The sequence below is a fragment of the Salmo trutta genome, chromosome 6, assembly GCF_901001165.1.
Source record: "Salmo trutta chromosome 6, fSalTru1.1, whole genome shotgun sequence".
Classification (NCBI taxonomy): domain Eukaryota; kingdom Metazoa; phylum Chordata; class Actinopteri; order Salmoniformes; family Salmonidae; genus Salmo; species Salmo trutta.
Window position 1 is genome coordinate 17,305,798 of NC_042962.1, and position 20,910 is coordinate 17,326,707.

General features: G+C 43.0%; 1 protein-coding gene across 2 annotated transcripts; it reads left to right on the plus strand.

Moving 5' to 3' along the window:
* The first annotated feature begins 206 nt into the window (after positions 1-206).
* LOC115195554 (clavesin-1-like) lies at positions 207-20,905 on the plus strand. 2 transcript variants are annotated; one of them, XM_029755521.1, is made up of 6 exons: positions 207-535; positions 3,225-3,794; positions 4,036-4,210; positions 11,485-11,595; positions 12,140-12,372; positions 20,107-20,905. In XM_029755521.1, the coding sequence occupies exons 2-6, from the start codon at positions 3,406-3,408 to the stop codon at positions 20,186-20,188; spliced, it is 990 nt and encodes a 329-aa protein (XP_029611381.1). In that variant the 5' UTR covers positions 207-535; positions 3,225-3,405; the 3' UTR covers positions 20,189-20,905. The 2 variants fall into 2 exon arrangements, with proteins under 2 accessions (XP_029611381.1, XP_029611382.1); XM_029755522.1 differs by lacking the exon at positions 207-535 and having other exon boundaries at positions 3,224-3,794.
* Positions 20,906-20,910: the final 5 nt, after the last annotated feature.

Sequence of the window (20,910 nt, forward strand, 5' to 3'; positions counted from 1 at the left end):
AGACTGCGTACATGTTTTATTGGAGGCTTGAAAAGACCAATTGGATGAGAATAGCCTATGGTTTACGTCGTGAGAATGATGTGATACTTTGCGGCACACGGAATTGAGCACCGCGGGGTGATTTCCCACCTCTGTGCGTCTCCATCACTATATGATCTCAGTTTGTCTCGTATTCGTCCTCTAGGCAGAGTGCGTACAACCGTCATCGAAGCAGACACAGCCGCGCATGGCCGCCAATCTGTTCCGTTTATGGGGCACAGCATCCTTTTAGGCAGCCTACACCGTAGAATACATTCAGACAACGCAGTCCTTTAGGCTACAGGATTTCAAATATTTTTTTACTTGATAGCCTTTCAAGGAAATATATTTTTCTTTATTTACGTTTTCCTTGCCAACTGGATAAAAATAGGCTATATATTGTTTATTGAAACCCCTTTATGGCCAGTATTTATAAATATCAATGGAATGATACGTCTGCTGTGCAGTCCTGCGCTTCATCGGATACCTGGCTGGTTTTACAGGGCGTGGTGTTCATGTAAGTATTTCATTTATCTCAATGTGGATTTATAACATTTGTATATAAAAAGTGTTTATCAATATGTGGCAGGTTTTCTTTGGGGTATATGGCAGTTCGTCCTGATTCACATTGTGGTCGGTGCGGTACGTCATGTAACGCAATTAATCCGTGAACGGCAGATGGAATAGGACTTTATGTTATTGAGCAATGGCATAATATTTGGCATGTTATTCACAATTTTATCTCTGAATAGCAAGGGAGATGAGGTAATGTTTCATAAATAAATAAACAGGGAGAGGCCCTCGCAGCGTTTGACCCGTAATTGGTGAGCGTCACAGTCACGGAGAACCTGCTTGGACCAGCAGGCGATCTAATGTAATGGCATTCGATCAAATGTAAAATTGAAATAAATAGCAAATAACACCATTGGGATTTTATTTCCGATTATGATTATTACTATTAAATAATACTTATATTAATAACCTCGGTATACAGTGCATTCGGAAAGTATTCAGACCCCTTGACTTTTTCCACATTTTGTTACTTTACAGCCTTATTCAAATATGGGTAAAATTTAAAAAAATCCTAAAATCTACACACAATACCCCATAATGAGAAAGTGAAAACATTTTTTATAAATGTCTGCAAATTTTAAAAACAAAACAGAAATACTTTGTTACATAAGTATTCAGACCCTTTGCTATGAGACTCAAAATTGAGCTTAGGTGCATGTTGTTTCTACAACTTGATTGGACATGATTTGGAAAGGCACAGGTGTGTCTATATGAGGTCCCACAGTTGACAGTGCCTGTCAGATCAAAAACCAAGCCATGAGGTCGAAGAAATTGTCCGTAGAGCTCTGAGACAGGATTGTGTCGAGGCACAGATCTGTGGAAGGGTACCAAAACATTCCTGCAACATTGAAGGTCCCTAAGAACACAGTGGCCTCCATCATTCTTAAATGGAAGAAGTTTGGAACCACCAAGACTCTTCCTAGAGCTGGCCGCCTGGCCAAACTGAGTAATCGAGGGAGAAGGGCCTTGGTCAGGGAGGTGACCAAGAACCCGATGGTCACTCTGACAGAGCTCCAGAGTTCCTCTGTGGAGATGGGAGAACAACCATCTCTGCAGCACTCCACCAATCAGGCCTTTATGGTAGAATGGCCAGATGGAAGCTACTCCTCAGTAAAAGGCACATGACAGCCCGCTTGGAGTTTGCCAAAAGGCACCTAAAGGACTCTTAGACAATGAGAAACAAGATTCTCTGGTCTGATGAAACCAAGATTAAACTTTTTGGCCTGAATGCCAAGCATCACGTCTGGAGGATCCCAGGCACCGCTCATCACCTGGCCAATACCATCCCTAAAGTGAAGCATGATGGTGGCAGTATCATGCTGTGGGGATGTTTTTCAGTGGCAGGGACTGGGAGACTAGTCAGCATCGAGGAAAAGATTAACAGAGCAAAGTACTGAGGTATCCTTGATGAAAACCTGCTCCAGAGCGCTCAGGACCTCAGATTGGGGGCAAAGGTTCACCTTCCAACAGGACAATGACCCTAAGCACACAGCCAAGACAACGCAGGAGTGGCTTCGGCACAAGTCTCTTCATGTCCTTGAGTGGCCCAGCCAGAGCCAAGACTTGAACGCAATCGAACATCTCTGGAGAGACCTGAAAATAGCTGTGCAGCAACGCTCCCCATCCAACCTGACAGAGCTTGAGAGGATCTGCAGAGAAGAACTGGAGAAACTCCCCAAATACAGGTGTGCCAAGCTTGTAGCGTCATACCCAAGGAGACTCGAGGCTGTAATCGCTGCCAAAGGTACTTCAACAAAGTACTGAGTATAGGGTCTGAATACTTACGTAAATGTGATATTTCAGTTTCTTACTATTTTTTATTATTTTTAAACATTTCTAAACCTGTTTTTGATTTGTCATTATGGGGTATTGTGTGTAGATTAATGAGGAAAACAAACAATTTAATATATTTTAGAATAAGGCTGTAACGTAACAAAATGTGCAAAAAGTAAAGGTGTCTGAATACTTTCCGAATGCACTGTATTTTCATAATACTTGGGTTTTTCACAGTGTATAATCCATAGCTGGTAGGCTTATTGTTGGTAGGGAAAATGCACTGCCTGTTATATTTGAACTCTGACCTGATGACCATGCACAAGAAAATGTAGCCCATGGGTTTATACATGATGTCAGCAATACCGCCTTCCCAACTTGAACAGTGTATGTTGTTGAAATGGTCAGCCCTTACGCATTTCCCAAACCAGGGCCCTGTTCGACTACTTTAAAAATGTAACCTTTATTCGTCCCTTTCTTGGAACATTTACTGATCTGACCTGATTGGATCTGTGATAGATATGAAGTGGAACAAATATTTTATCCTATCCAGTTGTGTTGGATCAGTGCTTAGCCAATTGGATTTATTAGGATCCCCATTAGCCGACGCCAATGGTGACAGCTAGTCTTACTGAGGTCTGACATATAACGAAAAAGACATTACAGACAAAAGACTTTACAATTTACATACATTTAAAAACATTAACATGTAATGTGTGTGCATCTATCAGTTACACATACATGTCAGTACATACACACAACAAGTAGGCCTACTCTAAAGAAGAGAAGAAGGAAGGATGAATGTTTTTAGTCTACTGGTGGACCAGTTACTCTAAATCTTCCATATCTTTTCTTCATAGGCTAAACACTACAGGTGACACAGTTCAGGAGGTGGTGTACTGGAGAGACGCGTGTGCCGGTGAGACGCCACCAAAAATGTACAGAACAGAAATCAAGACTGTTTACTAAGGAGATCTCTACAATAATATTTAGCCAAAACCCAGATATAGAGAGAGTGTGAACTTGACTAAAGCCAAAAAAATGACTCACTTGCAAGCGGGCCTGAGCTCCGAGACCACAGAGAAAGCTCGCCAGGAGCTCAACGAGAACCCTGACACCCTCCACGCGGACATCCAGCAGGTGCGCGACATGATCGTGACACGGCCCGACATCGGCTTTCTGCGCACGGATGACGACTTCATCCTGAGGTTTCTGCGGGCGCGCAAGTTCAACCAGGCAGAGACCTTCCGGCTCCTGGCCCAGTATTTCCAGTTCCGCCAGCAGAACCTGGACATGTTCCAGAGCTTCAAGGTTGACGACCCGGGGATCAAGAGGGCTCTGATGGACGGCTTCCCAGGTGTCCTGGAGACTCCGGATCAGCATGGCCGGAAGATACTCATCCTATTTGCTTCCAACTGGGACCAGGGCAGGTGAGTGCATAGATATTTTAGTAGGCACATTTGTCTCACTGAAATGGCTTCTTTGATGTAATTGTTTCATTAATCAAGTAAACAATTGTTTTGTAGCTACTGATCGATACTGATTTGATAGATTTCTTAAAAAATTATAATTTGGAACTGGATTGAATTATTGTAATAGTCTTGATACAGAACAGTGCTGGATTGTTCTGCTTTGTATCCCAATCTGATGTATCTTTCTCTCTCTGTGAAGGAGCTCTTTCACAGACATCCTCCGAGCCATCCTCCTCTCCCTGGAGGTTCTCATAGAGAACCAAGAACTCCAGATCAACGGCTTCATTTTGATCATCGACTGGAGTAACTTCTCCTTCAAGCAGGCATCCAAGCTCACGCCTAACATTCTCAAACTGGCAATTGAAGGCCTGCAGGTAGGCGTGACCAGGGTTCTGTTCAGTTTACATTAAACAGAACAAAACGGTCTGAAACAGAGTGAGGTGCTACAGTATCTGAACATGTCCAATAAGAAACGCTACATTTCATGTTGCTATGGTGTGCCCTAATGATCACCACCCAGCACTGACTGGGATGAATCGACCCAAAGCAGATAAATGTTGCTAAGTAATCAGCATTAAGGTAAATTAGATCATGGTTGCATTGTACAGTTGGATTGTACTCTCTTACCTCTATAATTGGTTAGCTGTAGAGAGAAAATGTGGAAAGTGATGGGTATCATCAGCACCTATTGTCCTGATCATATAAGTGCCTGTTCTGAATGTTGAAATGAAGATGGATTTGATGGTTTAATGTGTCTCTATGCTCTGGTCTGAATATTCAACCCAAGTCTATTCCACTGGATTTTTGGACAGTTACAATTTGACACATGCAATATGTGGAGCCATCACACCACATATGGCCGATTCTACAGTTAATGTTTTTATTGCATAATTTCAGGGTCCTTCTTTATCAGTTCTAAGGACAGAGATAGATAGACAGTATTCTGCCTTGCAGTGCAGCGTATATGACTACATGTAAATAAAGATTACTCGACAATATGACGATAGTAGGCCTACATAAAGATGGGATGTCCTGTTGCTAAGTAACAAGGTAAAGCACGGTGGTTAGTGTATGCCCTGATCTCAAATGCTATGCTACTCAGACACTGAGTGATGTGGACACATTATATGGGCCGATCAGCAAGCAGACAGTGGAGATATCAGGGAATATACTTTTTTGTCTGAAATTCAATACAAAATTGTGTTATGTGTAATAGAAACACCAAATGCTTACGGCTTATGAGGGAATTATTTAGCAATGGCAATAAGTCAGAGACTGTACAATCAACTGGGTAGTAGTTTACCTCTTTGTATGAAACTATACTGAACAAAAGTATAAACAACATGCCACAATTTCTAAGATTTCACTGAGTTACAGTTCATATAAGGAAATCAGCCAATTTAAATAAGTTCATTAGGCCCTAATCTATGGATTTCACATTACTGGGAATACAGATATGCATCTGTTAGTCACAGATCCTTGCGACATGGGGCCGTGCATTATCATGCTGAAACATGAGGTGATGGCGGAAGATGAATGGCACGACAATGGGCCTCAGGATCTCGTCTCGGTATCTCTGTGTATTCAAATTGCCGTCGATAAAATACAATTGTGTTCGTTGTCCATAGCTTATGCCTGACCATACCATAACCCCATTGCCACCATGGGGAACTCTGTTTACAATGTTGACATCAGCAAACCGCTCGCCCACGCGACTGTACTGATCACGATGGGAGACAGAGAGCTGGTTTCAAGCGCAGGGCACAGCAGGTGTTTATTATAAAGGACCACAGGAGGAGGCAGGTAGCTGGGACCAGTGGCAGGCAGAATGTCATACACAGGGGGTCCAAAAAGGCAACAGTACAGGCAGGGAAAAGACTAGTAACGTAGTCCGGGAGATCAGGCAATAGGTTGATAACAGGAAATCGAATAGGCTAAAGTACAGGCAGGGACTAGGCAAAAGGCGTCGTTAGTGAGGCAGGCCAAAACTATCATACACTTGAGGATTAAATTACAGGGAAAAACAGCGCTCCGAATGGAAGTGTGTCACAAAACAAACAATACCTCACAATGACGGGATGCAAAGAACTGAACTAAATAGTGTGTGATAATGACATACAGGTGTATGAACTGGTGATCAGAATTCAGGTGATTGGGATCTGGAGAGTGAGATGCGTTCAGGGGATCTATGTGTTTGAGAGTGTGAGCTGGAAAGTGGGCTGGAAAGTGAGCTGCATTCAGGGGATCTACGTGTTTGAGAGTGTAAGTTGGAAGCAGACATTACAACGACACAATACACGTTTCGCTGTCTGTCATCTGCCCGGTACAGTTGAAACCGGGATTCATCTGTGAAGAGCACACCTCTCCAGCATGCCAGTGGCCATCAAAGGTGAGCATTTGCCCACTGAAGTCAGTGATGACGCCGTACTGCAGTCAGGTCAAGACCCTGGTGAGTACGAAAAGCACGCAGATGAGCTTTCCTGAGACGGTTTCTGACAGTTTGTTCAGAAATGTTTCTGTTGTGCAAACCCACAATTTCATCAGCTGTCCGGATGTCTGGTCTCAGACAATCCTGCACGTGAAGAAACCGGATGTGGAGGTCCTGGGCTGGCATAGTTACATGTGGTCTGTGGTTCTGAGGCCGGTTGGACGTACTGCCAAATTCTCTAAAACAACTTTGGAAGCAGCTTAAATCAAATTAAATCAAATTTTATTGGTCACATACACATGGTTAGCAGATGTTATTGCGAGTGTAGCGAAATGCTTGTGCTTCTAGTTCCGACGGTGCAGTAATATCTAACAGTAATCTAACAATTCCACAACAACTACCTAATACACACAAATCTAAGTAAAGGGATGGAATAAGAATATATACATATAAATATATGGATGAGCAATGACCGAGCGACATAGGCAAGACGCAATAGATGGTATAAAATACAGTATATACACGAGATGAGTAATGCAAGACATGTAAACATTATTGAAATGGCATTTATTAAAGTGGCCAATGATTTCAAGTCTGTATGTAGGCAGCAGCCTCTCTGTGTTAGTGATGGCTGTTTAACAGTCTGATGGCCTTGAGATGGAAGCTGTTTTTCAGTCTCTCGGTCCCAGCTTTGATGCACCTGTACTGACCTTGCCTTCTGGATGGTAGTGGGGTGAACAGGCAGTGGCTTGGGTGGTTGTTGTCCTTGATGATCTTTTTGACCTTCCTGTGCTGTAGGTGTCCTGGAGGGCAGGTACTTTGCCCCCGGTGATGCATTGTGCAGACCGCACCACCCTCTGGAGAGCCTTGCAGTTGTGGGTGGTGCAATTGCCGTACCAGGCGGTGATACAGCCCGACAGGATGCTCTCAATTGTACATCTGTAAAAGTTTGTGAAGGTTTTAGGTGACAAGGCAAGTTTCTTCAGCCTTCTGAGGTTGAAGACGCGCTGTTGCGCCTTCTTCACCACACCATCTGTGTGGGTGGACCATTTCAGTTTGTCCGTGATGTGTACACCAAGGAACTTAACACTTTCCACCTTCTCCACTGCTGTCCCGTCGATGTGGATAGGGGGGTGCTCCCTCTGCTGTTTCCTGAAGTACACGATCATCTACTTTGTTTTGTTGATGTTGAGTGAGAGGTTGTTTTCCTGACACCACACTCCGAGTGCCCTCACCTCCTCCCTGTAGGCTGTCTCGTCGTTGTTGGTAATCAAGCCCACTACTGTTGTGTCGTATGCAAACTTAATGATTGAGTTGGCATGCATGGCCACGCAGTCATGGGTGAACAAGGAGTACAGGAGGGGGCTGAGCACGCACCCTTGTGGGTCCCCAGTGTTGAGGATCAGCGAAGTGGAGATGTTGTTTCCTACCTTCATCACCTGGGGGTGGCTTGTCAGGAAGTCCAGGACCCAATTGCACAGAGACCCAGGGCCTCAAGCTTAACGTTGAGCTTGGAGGGTACTATGGTGTTGAATGCTGAGCTGTAGTCAATGAACAGTATTCTTTCATAGGTATTCCTCTTGTCCAGATGGGATAGAGCAGTGTGCAGTGTGATGGCGATTGCATCATCTGTGGACCTACTGGGGCGGTATGCAAATTGAAGTGGGAAATTGAAGTGGGTGGCAGGTAAGGTGGAGGTGATATGATCCTTGACTAGTCTCTCAAAGCACTTCATGATGACAGAAGTGAGTGCTACGGGGCAATAGTCATTTAGTTGAGTTACCTTTGCCTTCTTGGGTACAGGAGCAATGGTGGCAACCTTGAAGCATGTGGGGACAGCAGACTGGGATAGGGAGAGATTGAATATGTCCGTAAACACACCAGCCAACTGGTCTGCGCATGCTCTGATGATGCAGATAGGGATGCCGTCTGGGCCTGCAGCCTTGCGAGGATTAACACGTTTAAATGTCTTACTCACGTCGGCCACGGAGAAGGAGAGGGAGGGCCTGCAGTCCTTGGTAGCGGGCCTCATCAGTGGCACTGTATTATCCTCAAAGCGGGAAAAGAAAGTGTTAAGTTTGTCTGGAAGCAAGACATTGGTGTCCGTGACGTGGCTGGTTTTCTTTTTGTAATTCGGGATTGCCTGTAGACCCTGCCACATATGTATCATGTCTGAGCCGTTGAGTTGCGAATCCACTTTGTCCTTATACCGGCATTTCGCTTGTTTGATTGCCTTGCGGAGGGACTAATTACACTGTTTGTATTCAGCAATATTCCCAGTCATCTTTCCACGGTTAAATGCGGTGGTTCGTGCTTTCGGTTTTGCACGAATGCCACCATCTATCCATGCTTTCTGGATAGGGTAGATTTTAATAGTCACAGTGGGTACAACATCTCCAATGCACTTCCTTATAAACTCACTCACCGAATCAGCGTATAAATCGATATTATTCTCTGAGGCTGCCCGGAACATTTCCCAGTCCACGTGATTCGGATTGGTCAGACCACCGTTGAATAGTTCTCATCACGGGTACATCCTGTTTGAGTTTCTGCCTATAGGACGGGAGTAGCAAAATGGAGTCGTGGTCAGATTTGCCAAAGGGAAGTAGAGAAATTAACTTAAATTCTCTGCCAACAGCTCTGATGGACATTCCTGCAGTCAGCATGCTAATTGCATGCTACCTAACAGGGATGTAAACAAATTTGTGCACAAAATTTGAGAGAAAAAAGCTTTTTCTGCATATGGAAAATGTATGGGATCTTTTATTTCAGCTCATGAAACATGGGACCAACATTTTGCGTTTATATTTTTGTTCAGTGCATATAAACTCAGATCTTCATTGTAAAGGGTTTAAATACTGTTTCCCATGCTTGTTCAATGAACCATAAACAATTAATGGACATGCACCTGTGGAACGGTCGGTAAGACACTAACAGCTTACAGACGGTAGGCAATAATGTCACAGTTATGAAAACTTAGGACACCAAAGAGGTCTTTCTACTGACTCTGAAAAACACCAAAAGAAATATGCCCAGGGTCCCTGCTCATCTGCGTGAATGTGCCTTAAGCATGATGCATGTAGGCATGAGGAATGCAGATGTGGCCAGGGCAATAAATTGCAATGTCCATACTGTGAGACACCTAAGACAGCGCTATAGGAAGACAGGACGGACAGCTGATCGTCCTCTCAGTGGCAGACCATGTGTAACAACACCTGCACAGAATCGGTACATCCGAACATCACACCTGCGGGACAGGTACAGGATGGCAACAACAACTGCCCAAGTTACTCCAGGAACGCACAATCCCTCCATCAGTGCTCAGACTGTCCGCAATAGGCTGAGAGAGGCTGGACTGAGGGCTTGTAGGCCTGTTGTAAGGCAGGTCCTCACCAGACATCACCGGCAACAACGTCACCTATGGGCACAAACCCACCGTTGCTGGACCAGACAGGATTGGCAAAAAGTGCTCTTCACTGACAAGTCGCGGTTTTGCCTCACCAGGGGTGATGGTCGGATTCGCGTTTATCATCGAAGGAATGAGTGTTACACCGAGGCCTGTACTTTGGAGCGGGATCGATTTGGAGGTGGAGGGTCTGTCATGGTCTGGGGCGGTGTGTCACAGCATCATCGGATTGAGCTTGTTATCATTGCAGGCAATCTCAACGCTGTGCGTTACAGGGAAGACATCCTCCTCCCTCATGTGGTACCCTTCCTGCAGGCTCATCCTGACATGACCCTCCAGCATGACAATGCCACCAGCCACACTGCTCGTTCTGTGCGTGATTTCCTGCAAGACAGGAATGTCAGTGTTCTGCCATGGCCAGCGAAGAGCCCGGGTCTCAATCCCATTGAGCACGTCTGGGACCTGTTGGATCGGAGGGTGAGGGCTAGGGCCATTCCCCCCAGAAATGTCCGGGAACTTGCAGGTGCCTTGGTGGAAGAGTGGGGTAACATCTCACAGAAAGAATTGGCAAATCTGGTGCATTCCATGAGGAGTAGATGCACTGCAGTACTTAATGCATCTGGCCACACCAGATAATGACTGTTACTTTTGATTTTGAACCCCCTTTGTTCAGGGACACATTATTCCATTTATGTTAGTCACATGTCTGTGGAACTTGTTCAGTTTATGTCTCAGTTGTTGAATCTTGTTATGTTCATACAAATATTTACACATGTTAAGTTTGCTGAAAATAAATGCAGTTGACAGTGAGAGGACGTTTCTTTTTTTGCTGAGTTTCTGTTTAAAAAAAACCGCTTTCATAAAATGAAATCTTGCGAGATGTAACGCCCTGGCCATAGAGAGGGGTTTTTGTTCTTTATTTTGGTTAGGCCAGGGTGTTACATTGGGTGGGCGTTCCATGTTCATTTTTCTATGTTTTTGTATTTCTTTGATTTGGGCCGTGTGTGGCTCCCAATCAGGCACAGTTCGTTGATGCTGATTGGGAGTCACACATAAGTAGCCTTCTTTCCCTTGGGTTTTTGTGGGTGATTGTTTCTGTTTAGTGCTTCCGTTTCGTTGTTAGTACCTGACAGAACTGTCGGCTGTCATTTTGTTTATTTTGTCAATTGTTCTCTTTTTGTATTAAAATTCATCCAAGATGAACACATCCTCCGCTGCACCTTGGTCTAATTCTGACGACGGCCGTTACACGAGACTCATAATCTGCTGAATGATTCAGCCTTTGTCTTAATAACTGACCCATAAGCCTTGTATTTACATGGTTTTATCATGGGGATTGCATTGTTGATGCTACACCGCAATCGTTAAAGGTATCGATTTACAAGGGTGGAAGGGGCATCCCCAAGCAATGCACTGTAGCAGTATTACGCACTGTAGATGGCTAGCAGAGTTTTAAACAGCAACGGAAATCCTCCTAATCAGTATCTTGGAAGCTCTGTCATGATCTTGCGCTGCTCCCCTTGGTCCCTTTTGCTGCAGGGTACTGTACTGTTCTGTCCAAAAACCTCTTCAATAAAATAATGAATGCCATTTAATTTAGCTATAACGATAGAGAAGGACAGAGGAACTGGCTTAGCCTACCATTTTATCATATTTTATATTAAGATTTTAACTTTTATTATGCTATGGTATTTCAAGTCTATTGTCACTAAAATAATAGAGTTCAAAGCAAGCAGAGTTAATGAAACAACCTAAAAAATCATACTTTACTTGAGTATAACTTAACCTATATTCCCCTCCCTACTTCACTACAGGACAGCTTCCCTGCTCGCTTCGGTGGAATCCATTTTGTGAACCAGCCCTGGTATATCCACGCCATGTACACCATCATCAAGCCTTTCCTCAAGGACAAGACTAGGAAAAGGGTAATTGCCTTTTTTACTACTTCAGTTACATTCTCTGTGCCCTACCCTTTTCTCTCCACTCCTTTGTAACGGTTGCAGTCATATTGAGTGGTTAAGCTCAAGGCTGGTAGAGGTGGAACACTACTGAGCTGACAAAGCCAGATAGAGAGATGTCATTAAATAGCTTTGCTATTTGAATAAAATGTAAGTTTACACAAAGGGGATATATCATTTAGTCAGCACTTATAGAGCTAAGACGTAGTAGGAGTATTTGAGATTCACATATTTTGGGGTAGTTTCAACTTAAACTTTTCCTCAGGATAGTGCAGGTTAGATTAATGGGAAAACTAAAATATATTTTGTAATACAGCTTCTAGCGTCAAATGTTTGAAGGGGTGTCTGATGACACTGGTTAAAAATAAGAAGAGTAAGTCAGAGAGTTATGAAACGTATTGACCAGGGCTCCCTTGAATACATTTAAAAACCAGATAAATAAATACATTAAATAAACAAATGGGAATACAAATTTAAATAAATCAGATTTTTTTAAAATTCTTCCCAACAGATTTTCCTCCACGGGAACAACCTCAACAGTTTACACCAGCTTATCCTACCCGATTGTCTGCCGTCCGAGTTCGGTGGCACGCTGCCGCCCTATGACATGGGCATCTGGGCACGGACCCTCTTAGGGCCCAACTACAACGACGAGACGGAGTACACACTCACCTACGACGCCCTCCATGTCAAAGGGAGCTATGGTGGCGGAGATAAGGAATGTGCCAACAAACTTCTGAAAAGGTGAGCTACAGAAAAGGTTGCAAATTCCAGGAATTTTTCAGATGGAAAATATCCATCAGAATATATGGGATTTGGGGGGATATAAAAGAATTTGGGTAATATTCCCCTTTTTTGCAACACTAGCTATAGTATAGTAATGCAAGAAGTTAACAAAAAGCGAAACAGAAAGTTAGAGAACACAAACGGATCAATCCAGTGTCTCGCTGACATTCTTCTTCATTAGTATCGACCGATTGTTTGAAGTCTGCCAGAGCAATTACGCAGTCCACAGACTTTCAGATAATGACCTCTATGGGGCTGACCACTGACCAGTGGCTAGTGTGAATCCTCAGAAATACCCATTTTAGTCCGAGGTGATCATTAGGCCTGAGTCTTGCCCGCTACTGTCCACCAAACAGCTCACTCAGTCAGAGACCCACTGCAGTTTGACATTCACCCCCCCAGCTAAAAAAATACATTTATTTTAGGTTCAGAGCTATTCGAAATTGTACCCTTTTACAAGTTAAAGGTTTATCTATAAGAGACTGAACATGAAAACAGTATACAGTATTGTAGATGGATTCTCTGTCCTCAAGCAAAGGGGAATGTCAGAGAGAGCGAGAGAGAGAGCAGTCATTAAAATAGACAAATCTTCTCCACGGTAGCAGGCCGCATGCACGACTCTCTTCCTCTGCAATCAACAGAAAGTCATGTAGGATCAGGTCTCAGGAGAGCAGGCTTCTCGGAATTGATATAATTTAAAAAGCACTTAAGAGACCCTCTCATTGACCCCGGCCAGTGTCTGCTCCAATCCCAGGGATCCCCAGTCTCATTTGCTTGCCACGCTCCCACTAATTAGGAGCCTAACCCAGGGGACAGCATCAGGAGGGGACGGGCCTGGATGGGGGATTGGTGCAGAGAGCATGAACCTCCCTCTCATAATGGATAGGATAGATGAGGACTCCATCTATGTGGCCAAGCTTTAAAGTCAAAATTGACTATATTGTGAAAGTGTATGAATACAGAAAGTATCTTTGAGGTCTTAGTTAAAGGTTAGAGGTAGGCACATGGTCAGGAGTATGGTTGAGTTTAGGGTTCATTTTCTAATCAGATTTTTTGTTGTTGATATCTTGTCGTACTGGTGATAGTGACAACCATCGATAAGGGATACTGGGAACGCTTGTGTGTTATTGGTCATCTGAGATCGTCCTCAGAGCATCCAGTGAAGAAATACCAGCCGTGATTTTTGACATGTCATGAACCTAATGATGGCCATGATCGGATGGCTAAAGCAGATTACTGACAATTGGGTCGATTGTGGGTTTGTTGAATATTCTTAGTGTTTAGTGTTGTATCAGATCAAGGAGGTTGCGTTAGCCTTTGATTGCTGCTGTTTCACTTCAGTGTGGAGTAGGGCTGGGCGGTAAACCGTACTTTACTAAACTCAGCAAAAAAAGAAACGTCCCTTTTTCAGGACCCTGTCTTTCAAAGATAATTCGTAAAAATCCAAATAACTTCACAGATCTTCATTGTAAAGGGTTTTAACACTGTTTCCCATGCTTGTTCAGTGAACCATAAACAATTAGTGAACATGCACCTGTGGAACGGTCGGTAAGACACTAACAGCTTACAGACGGTAGGCAATTAAGGTCACAGTTATTAAAACTTAGGACACTAAAGAAGCCTTTCTACTGACTCTGAAAAACACCAAAAGAAAGATGCCCAGGGTCCCTGCTCATCTGCGTGAATGTGCCGTAGACATGCTGCAAGGAGGCATGAGGACTGCAGATGTGGCCAGGACAATACATTTCAATGTCCATACTGTGAGACACCTAAGACAGCGCTACAGGAAGACAGGACGGACAGCTGATCGTCCTCGCAGTGGCAGACCATGTGTTACAACACCTGCACAGGATCGGTACATCCGAACATCACACCTGCGGGACAGGTACAGGATGGCAACAACAACTGCCCGAGTTACACCAGGAACGCACAATCCCTTCATCAGTGCTCAGACTGTCCGCAATAGGATGAGAGAGGCTGGACTGAGGGCTTGTAGGCCTGTTGTAAGGCAGGTCCTCACCAGACATCACCGGCAACAACGTCGCCTATGGGCACAAACCCACCGTCGCTGGACCAGACAGGACTGGCAAAAAGTGGTCTTCACTGACGAGTCGCGGTTTTGTCTCACCAGAGGTGATGGTCGGATTTGCGTTTATCGTCGAAGCAATGAGCGTTACACCGAGCCCTATACTCTGGAGCGGGATCGATTTGGAGGTGGAGGGTCCGTCATGGTCTGGGGCGGTGTGTCACAGCATCATCGGACTGAGTTTGTTGTCATTGCAGGCAATCTCAACGCTGTGCGTTACAGGGAAGACATCCTCCTCCCTCATGTGGTACCCTTCCTGCAGGCTCATCCTGACATGACCCTCCAGTATGACAATGCCACCAGCCATACTGCTCGTTCTGTGCGTGATTTCCTGCAAGACAGGAATGTCAGTGTTCTGCCATGGCATGCGAATAGCCCGGATCTCAATCCCGTTGAGCACGTCTGGGACCTGTTGGATCGGAGGGTGAGGGCTAGGGCCATTCCCCCCAGAAATGTCCGGAAACTTGCAGGTGCCTTGGTGGAAGAGTGGGGTAACATCTCACAGCAAGAATTGGCAAATCGGGTGCATTCTATGAGGAGGAGATGCACTGCAGTACTTAATGCAGCTGGTGGCCACACCAGATACTGACTGTTACTTTGTCTGTTACATGTCTTTGGAACTTGTTCAATTTATGTCTCAGTTGTTGAATCTTGTTATGTTCATACAAATATTTACACATGTTAAGTTTGCTGAAAATTAACGCTGAGTTTATATACCAGTATTGATGCACGGACCGGTTTGGGTTTTTACTTGACCTTCGATAACGGTATTTGAATGTTTGGTTTGTTAAATGTGATTCGCCGTGTGTAACGTCCATTTGCATAGTTTACTCCGCTACTTGAGTCATCCCTCTCCTCTCGCTCCATGCCATTTTCAATAGACCTAGTCCCACCCCGTCACTCAAGGAGCGCATTTGTTGCTTGACCACGAGACACTTTCTTTCAGTCTACATGGTCAGTGCAGCACATGCAACAATGTTGATGACAATGATGTTGTTTCCACTTTGATATTAATATAAATCCACAAGCGTTCTATAATTATAATATTAGTTTGCAAACAGCTAGTCTGTATTTTCTTAGCAAGTTAAGCTGAATAGTGTTAGCCACTAATGCTAATCACTAGATAGCTGTCTAACTAGCTAATTAAAGTACTGAGTCAGGGCAAACTTATACAGCCCTTATACCAGTGCTGGTGGAGGCCTAAATCAGCATGTTGTTTGTGAAACAGTATCCTCGAAATCAAAGAGGAATAGGCAAAGCATGAATATGTTGGCTACATGAATAAAGATTTAATGTAGCCAAAGATTATAGGGTCCCCTAGGAAACACTGAACATCACTTTGGTTCCTAACCTGTCACAATAACTCATCCATGACATTTTCATTCGTTGTCATGTCAAACAACACTGTATTCAAAGTAGCCTACTATTATTTATATTTTAACTATAGAATTAGAATTTATATTATAGAATTATAGAATTTCCTCTTTTGTTCTCTATTGCTACTCAAGCAAGTGGGAGGCCGATGACATCACAGATTATCATCAGACCAACCCCTTGAATGCCCTTACTCCTTGAAGTTTGCAGGTTTTTTTTACCTTGTAGTGTGTGTACTTTACTTAATTATACTTCCAATATCACTTCTCAATGGTAAAAGTAAAAAAAATTGCTGGAGGACGTCTCTAATTATTATACTTTTAAAAAATTAAATCAGATTTTTTTTCCTACTGATCTACACAACCTACTTCATATTTTCAAAGTGATAGAAAAATTATAGAACATTTTCCAAATGAATAAAAAATGGATTGTGTATGTCTTCACACCCCCAGAGTTAATACTTGGTGGAAGCCAACTTTGCACTACTCTTACACGGAACCCAAACCGGCTGCACGCATGCGCCATCTTGCGCCATCGTGCATACATTTATTTTGTCCCCCGACACCAAACGCGATCACGACACGCAGGTTAAAATATCAAAACAATATCAAAACTCTGAACCAATTATATTAATTTGGGGACAGGTTGAAAAGCATTAAACATTTATGGCAATTTAGCTAGTTAGCTTGCACTTGCTAGCTAATTTGTCCTATTTAGCTAGCTTGCTGTTGCTAGCTAATTTGTCCTGGGATATAAACATTGAGTTGTTATTTTACCTGAAATGCACAAGGTCCTCTACTCCGACAATTAAACCACACATAAAACGGTCAGCCGAATCGTTTCTAGTCATCTCTCTTCCTTCCAGGCTTTTTCTTCTCTTGAATTTATATTGCGATTGGCAACTTTCATAAATTAGGGGCATTACTGCCACTGACCTCGTTCGTCTTTCAGTCACCCATGTGTGTATAACCAATGAGGAGATGGCACGTGGGTACCTGCTTCTATAAACCAATGAGGAGATGGGAGAGGCAGGACTTGCAGCGCGATCTGCATCAGAAATAGAACTGATTTCTATTTTAGCCCTTGGCAACGTAGACGCTCATTGGCAGGCGCACGCAATAATTGAATAACATAGATTTCTGAATTTATTTTGTAATGTTCGCGCACGTGACACGACGGTGTAGTCAGCCTGTTAGGGCAACATACAGTATATCCATTGTTTTTTCTCTCTCCAAAATTGCTCAAGCTCAATACATTTGGTTGGGGATCATTGTTGGACAGCAATATTCAAACAATGTCTTTGCTTTTCAAGCAGATCTAAGTCAGGACTGTGACTAGACCATTCAGGAACACTGAATACCTCTTGGAACGCAATTCTGGAATTAACATTTATTTAATTGTCCCGATGCAAAATAAAACACTATCCCAGGGTTAGGTATCCAGAAGACTGAGACAGGGTTTCTTCAGGCTTTGTTTCTGGGATTTCCTCAGACTTTTTAACCCATAACAGGATGCCTCCACCACAATACTTGAAAATACAGAGGATCAACAACATTGCATTCACTATACATTACTGGCCTGTATGACAAAGTGAAAAGAAGGAAGCCTTTGTTAAAAAATCCACTCCAAATCAACCATTCGGTTTGCCACAAGGCCGTTGAGTAATACTGCAAGACAGTGCAAAAATGCAAAAAGTGAAATCTAAGCAAGCCTAAATATCTTATATTGATTGATAATTCACATTATTATTTTTTCTTATCAAGCTAAATGATCTAACATCGATGGCATATAATTCAACTCATTTTAACCTAAAAAAGGCTTAATACATGTCATTTATCTAATTTCAAGAAGTTTTTCTAGATATTTTACCTTAATCATTTTATTAAGGTAAAATATTTGGAAAATTTAATTGAAAGAAGGTGCGAAGACATACGCAATAAAGACATCTTAGATTTTTGATGAATTATGAATTAGGAAAATATTATAGAATGTTTCTTTATTTTTGAAAATGTGGAGTAGGTTGTGTAGATCGGTAGGAAAAATCTAATTTAAAATGTGTAGACTTTAACTAGGTACTGTATGTAGTATAGAATTACAGTTCCATATACATGATCTGTGAAGCGTCTATAGGTAACAAAAATATAAACGCTACATGCAACAATTTCAACGATTTTACTGAATTACAGTTCATATAAAGAAATGTCAATTTTAATAGATTCATTAGGCCCTAATCTATGGATTTCACATGATTGGGCAGGGGCGCAGCCACTGGGTGGGCCTGGGAGGGCATAGACCCACCCACTGGGGAGCCAGGCCCAACCACTGGGGGGCCAGGCCCAGCCAATGTTTTTCCCCACAAAAGGGCTTTATTACAGACAGAAATACTCAGTTTTATCAGCTGTCCGTGTGGCTGGTCTCAGATGATCCCGCAGATGAAGAAGCCAGATGTGGTCCTGGGCTGGCGTGGTCTGCGGTTGTGACGTTAGAGGCAGCTTATGGTTGAGAAATATCATTCAATTCCCTGGCAACAGCTCTGGTGGACATTCCTGCAGTCAGCATGCCAATTAGACGCTCCCTCAACTTGAGACGTCTGTAGCATTGTGTTGTGAGACAAAATTGCACATTTTAGAGTGGCCTTTTATTGCCCCCAGCACAAGGTGCACCTGTGTAATGATCATGCTGTTTAATCAGCTTCTTGATTTGCCACACCTGTTAGATGGATGGATTGTCTCGGCGAAGGAGCAATGCTCACTAACAGGGATATAAACACATTTCTGCACAAAATGAGAGAAATATTATTTTTGTGAATGTGGAAAATATCTGAGATCTTTTATTTCGGCTCATTAAACATGGGACCAACACTTTACATGTTGTGTTAATATTTTTGTTCAGTATACAGTATGTACGCCTGGTAAATGGTTTATGGAGGGTTCATTAAGGCTCATGAGCTATACATTATGAAAAATCTGAATTGGGAACTTTCACTGGCATATAAGCATTTCATTTTGAAAGTTGCATACATGTGCACTAAGTATACTAAATATTACGAATCCCTTTCTAATATTGAGCTGCACCACCCCCCCCCCATTTCACCCTCAGAACAGCCTCAATTCGTTGGGGCATGGACTCCACAGTGTGTCAAAAGTATTCCACAGGAATACTGGCCCATGTTGTCTCCAATGCGTCCCACATTTCTGTCAAGGAAACTGTTGAGCATCAAAAACCTACTACCATACCCTGTTCAATGGCACTTTTGTCTTGCCCTTTCACCCTCTGAATGGCACACAAACAATCCATGTCTCAATTGTCTCAAGGCTTAAAAAGCCTTATTTAACCTGTCTCTTCCCCTTCATCTACACTGATTGAAGTGACATCAATAAGGGATCATAGCTTTCACCTGGATTTACCTGGTCAGTCTGTCATGGAATGAGCATGTGTTCTTAATGTTTTGTATACTCAATGTATATATTTGAAGCAACATTTGAATGGGTAATCATGCAATGCAATGCAATGTAAAACTCATCATCACATCAAATCTGAAAGATATTAAACCAAGCTAAATTTGGAATATCTAAATCTCAGTAGACAGAAGGACATGTTTGTGCCACTGTCTCTTTCCTTAGCAGAGAGAGCTCTGGGTAGGCTCCATTTTCATCTGCTGGTGATTTTAATCAGTGGGCTTATGAGGGGAGGGGAGCGGATCGCTAAGCTCCCCCACTGGTGTTAAAGCGCTCTAAACAGCACAGCACAGAGCAGGGAATCAGGGATTTAGTCTAGCCTTATCCCCATTGGATTGCCCTCCTCAGCTGGGCTGTTGAGCTCATCTTTAATGGACCAGTCATAACCTAGCATATTATGAGTACTTCCTGGTAGCTAAATGAGACAATAACACAGGGAGGCTTTGTGTTGACGCATGGATATGAGAGTTGAGAGGAGTATTATATCATGCATTTTACCATTGGCAGTCAAATGTGTTTTTAGGATATAAAACAGTGTGCTATTTTCCTAATCTGGATTACCCCCCCAAATGGTTGGTTCTCTGTTTATGTTTAGACATAGTAAGAGGGGTGATCCATGTTTAGTCTTGTAATGTATTATAACTGCATCATGACCACAGATACTGTATGTCTAGTTCTCTCTTTGATCAATATGACCCTGGTCCCTGCTAAACTTTCTCCATTATACTGCTGATAGTAATTACCATCTCTTACTGTTGTTGTTGTTTAACTCAGGTCCGAGTCAGCCGTGGAGCCGGGTACCCTACGGCAAGCTGACAGGGACAACACGGCACAGCCACTCCTGGCTCTGGACTGATCGCTCCGATCCGTCCACATTTTATCCAAAGCACTCTAATTTGGATTCCAACCCCACTGACTCCAAAACCCTAAACTGAACTTTGAGAAAGTCAAAAACGCAGGCACTGACCCAAAATGGAGACTAAACCCTTGTTCACATGGAGCTGCTGTACTGAAACCCTCTCATCTCTTGACTGTGAGCCAGTGCCAGTTTCAGTTCAGGACCTTCAAAAGCTGTGCCATCCACTTTCACTGGCAAAACTATAGGTCACCAGCCATCCAAATCAATGCCGATAGGAGTAGAATGATTAAACTAATGTTTGTTTTAACAGTACCACTAGGAAAGACTGACTGGCCGAGTTAAATGTCCAAAAGCCCCGCAAACAGAATGCCAAACTACTGTATCTTACTGTTTTAGGGGCTGTCGTTTCTATGAAAGTCAATATATTTCAAGATTGTATATTTATCAGGGCTACTGCACTATCAGTGTGACCTCCATCGAACCAAAATGTATTTAAGTCAACTTTAAAAGAATGTATAGGAAATGTATTTTAAGTTACGTGTTGTGTTCATAATGTGTGTGTGTGTTAGTGTCTCGGTGTGTGTGTGTTCAGGTTGTCATCGAAAATCACACAACGGAGTATAATTTCAAATGAGATGAATCACATTATTGTTACACTATACAAATGAAGCTACCTATGTAAATAAACACAACTTTCTGTTTATGTTAATATCACTTGA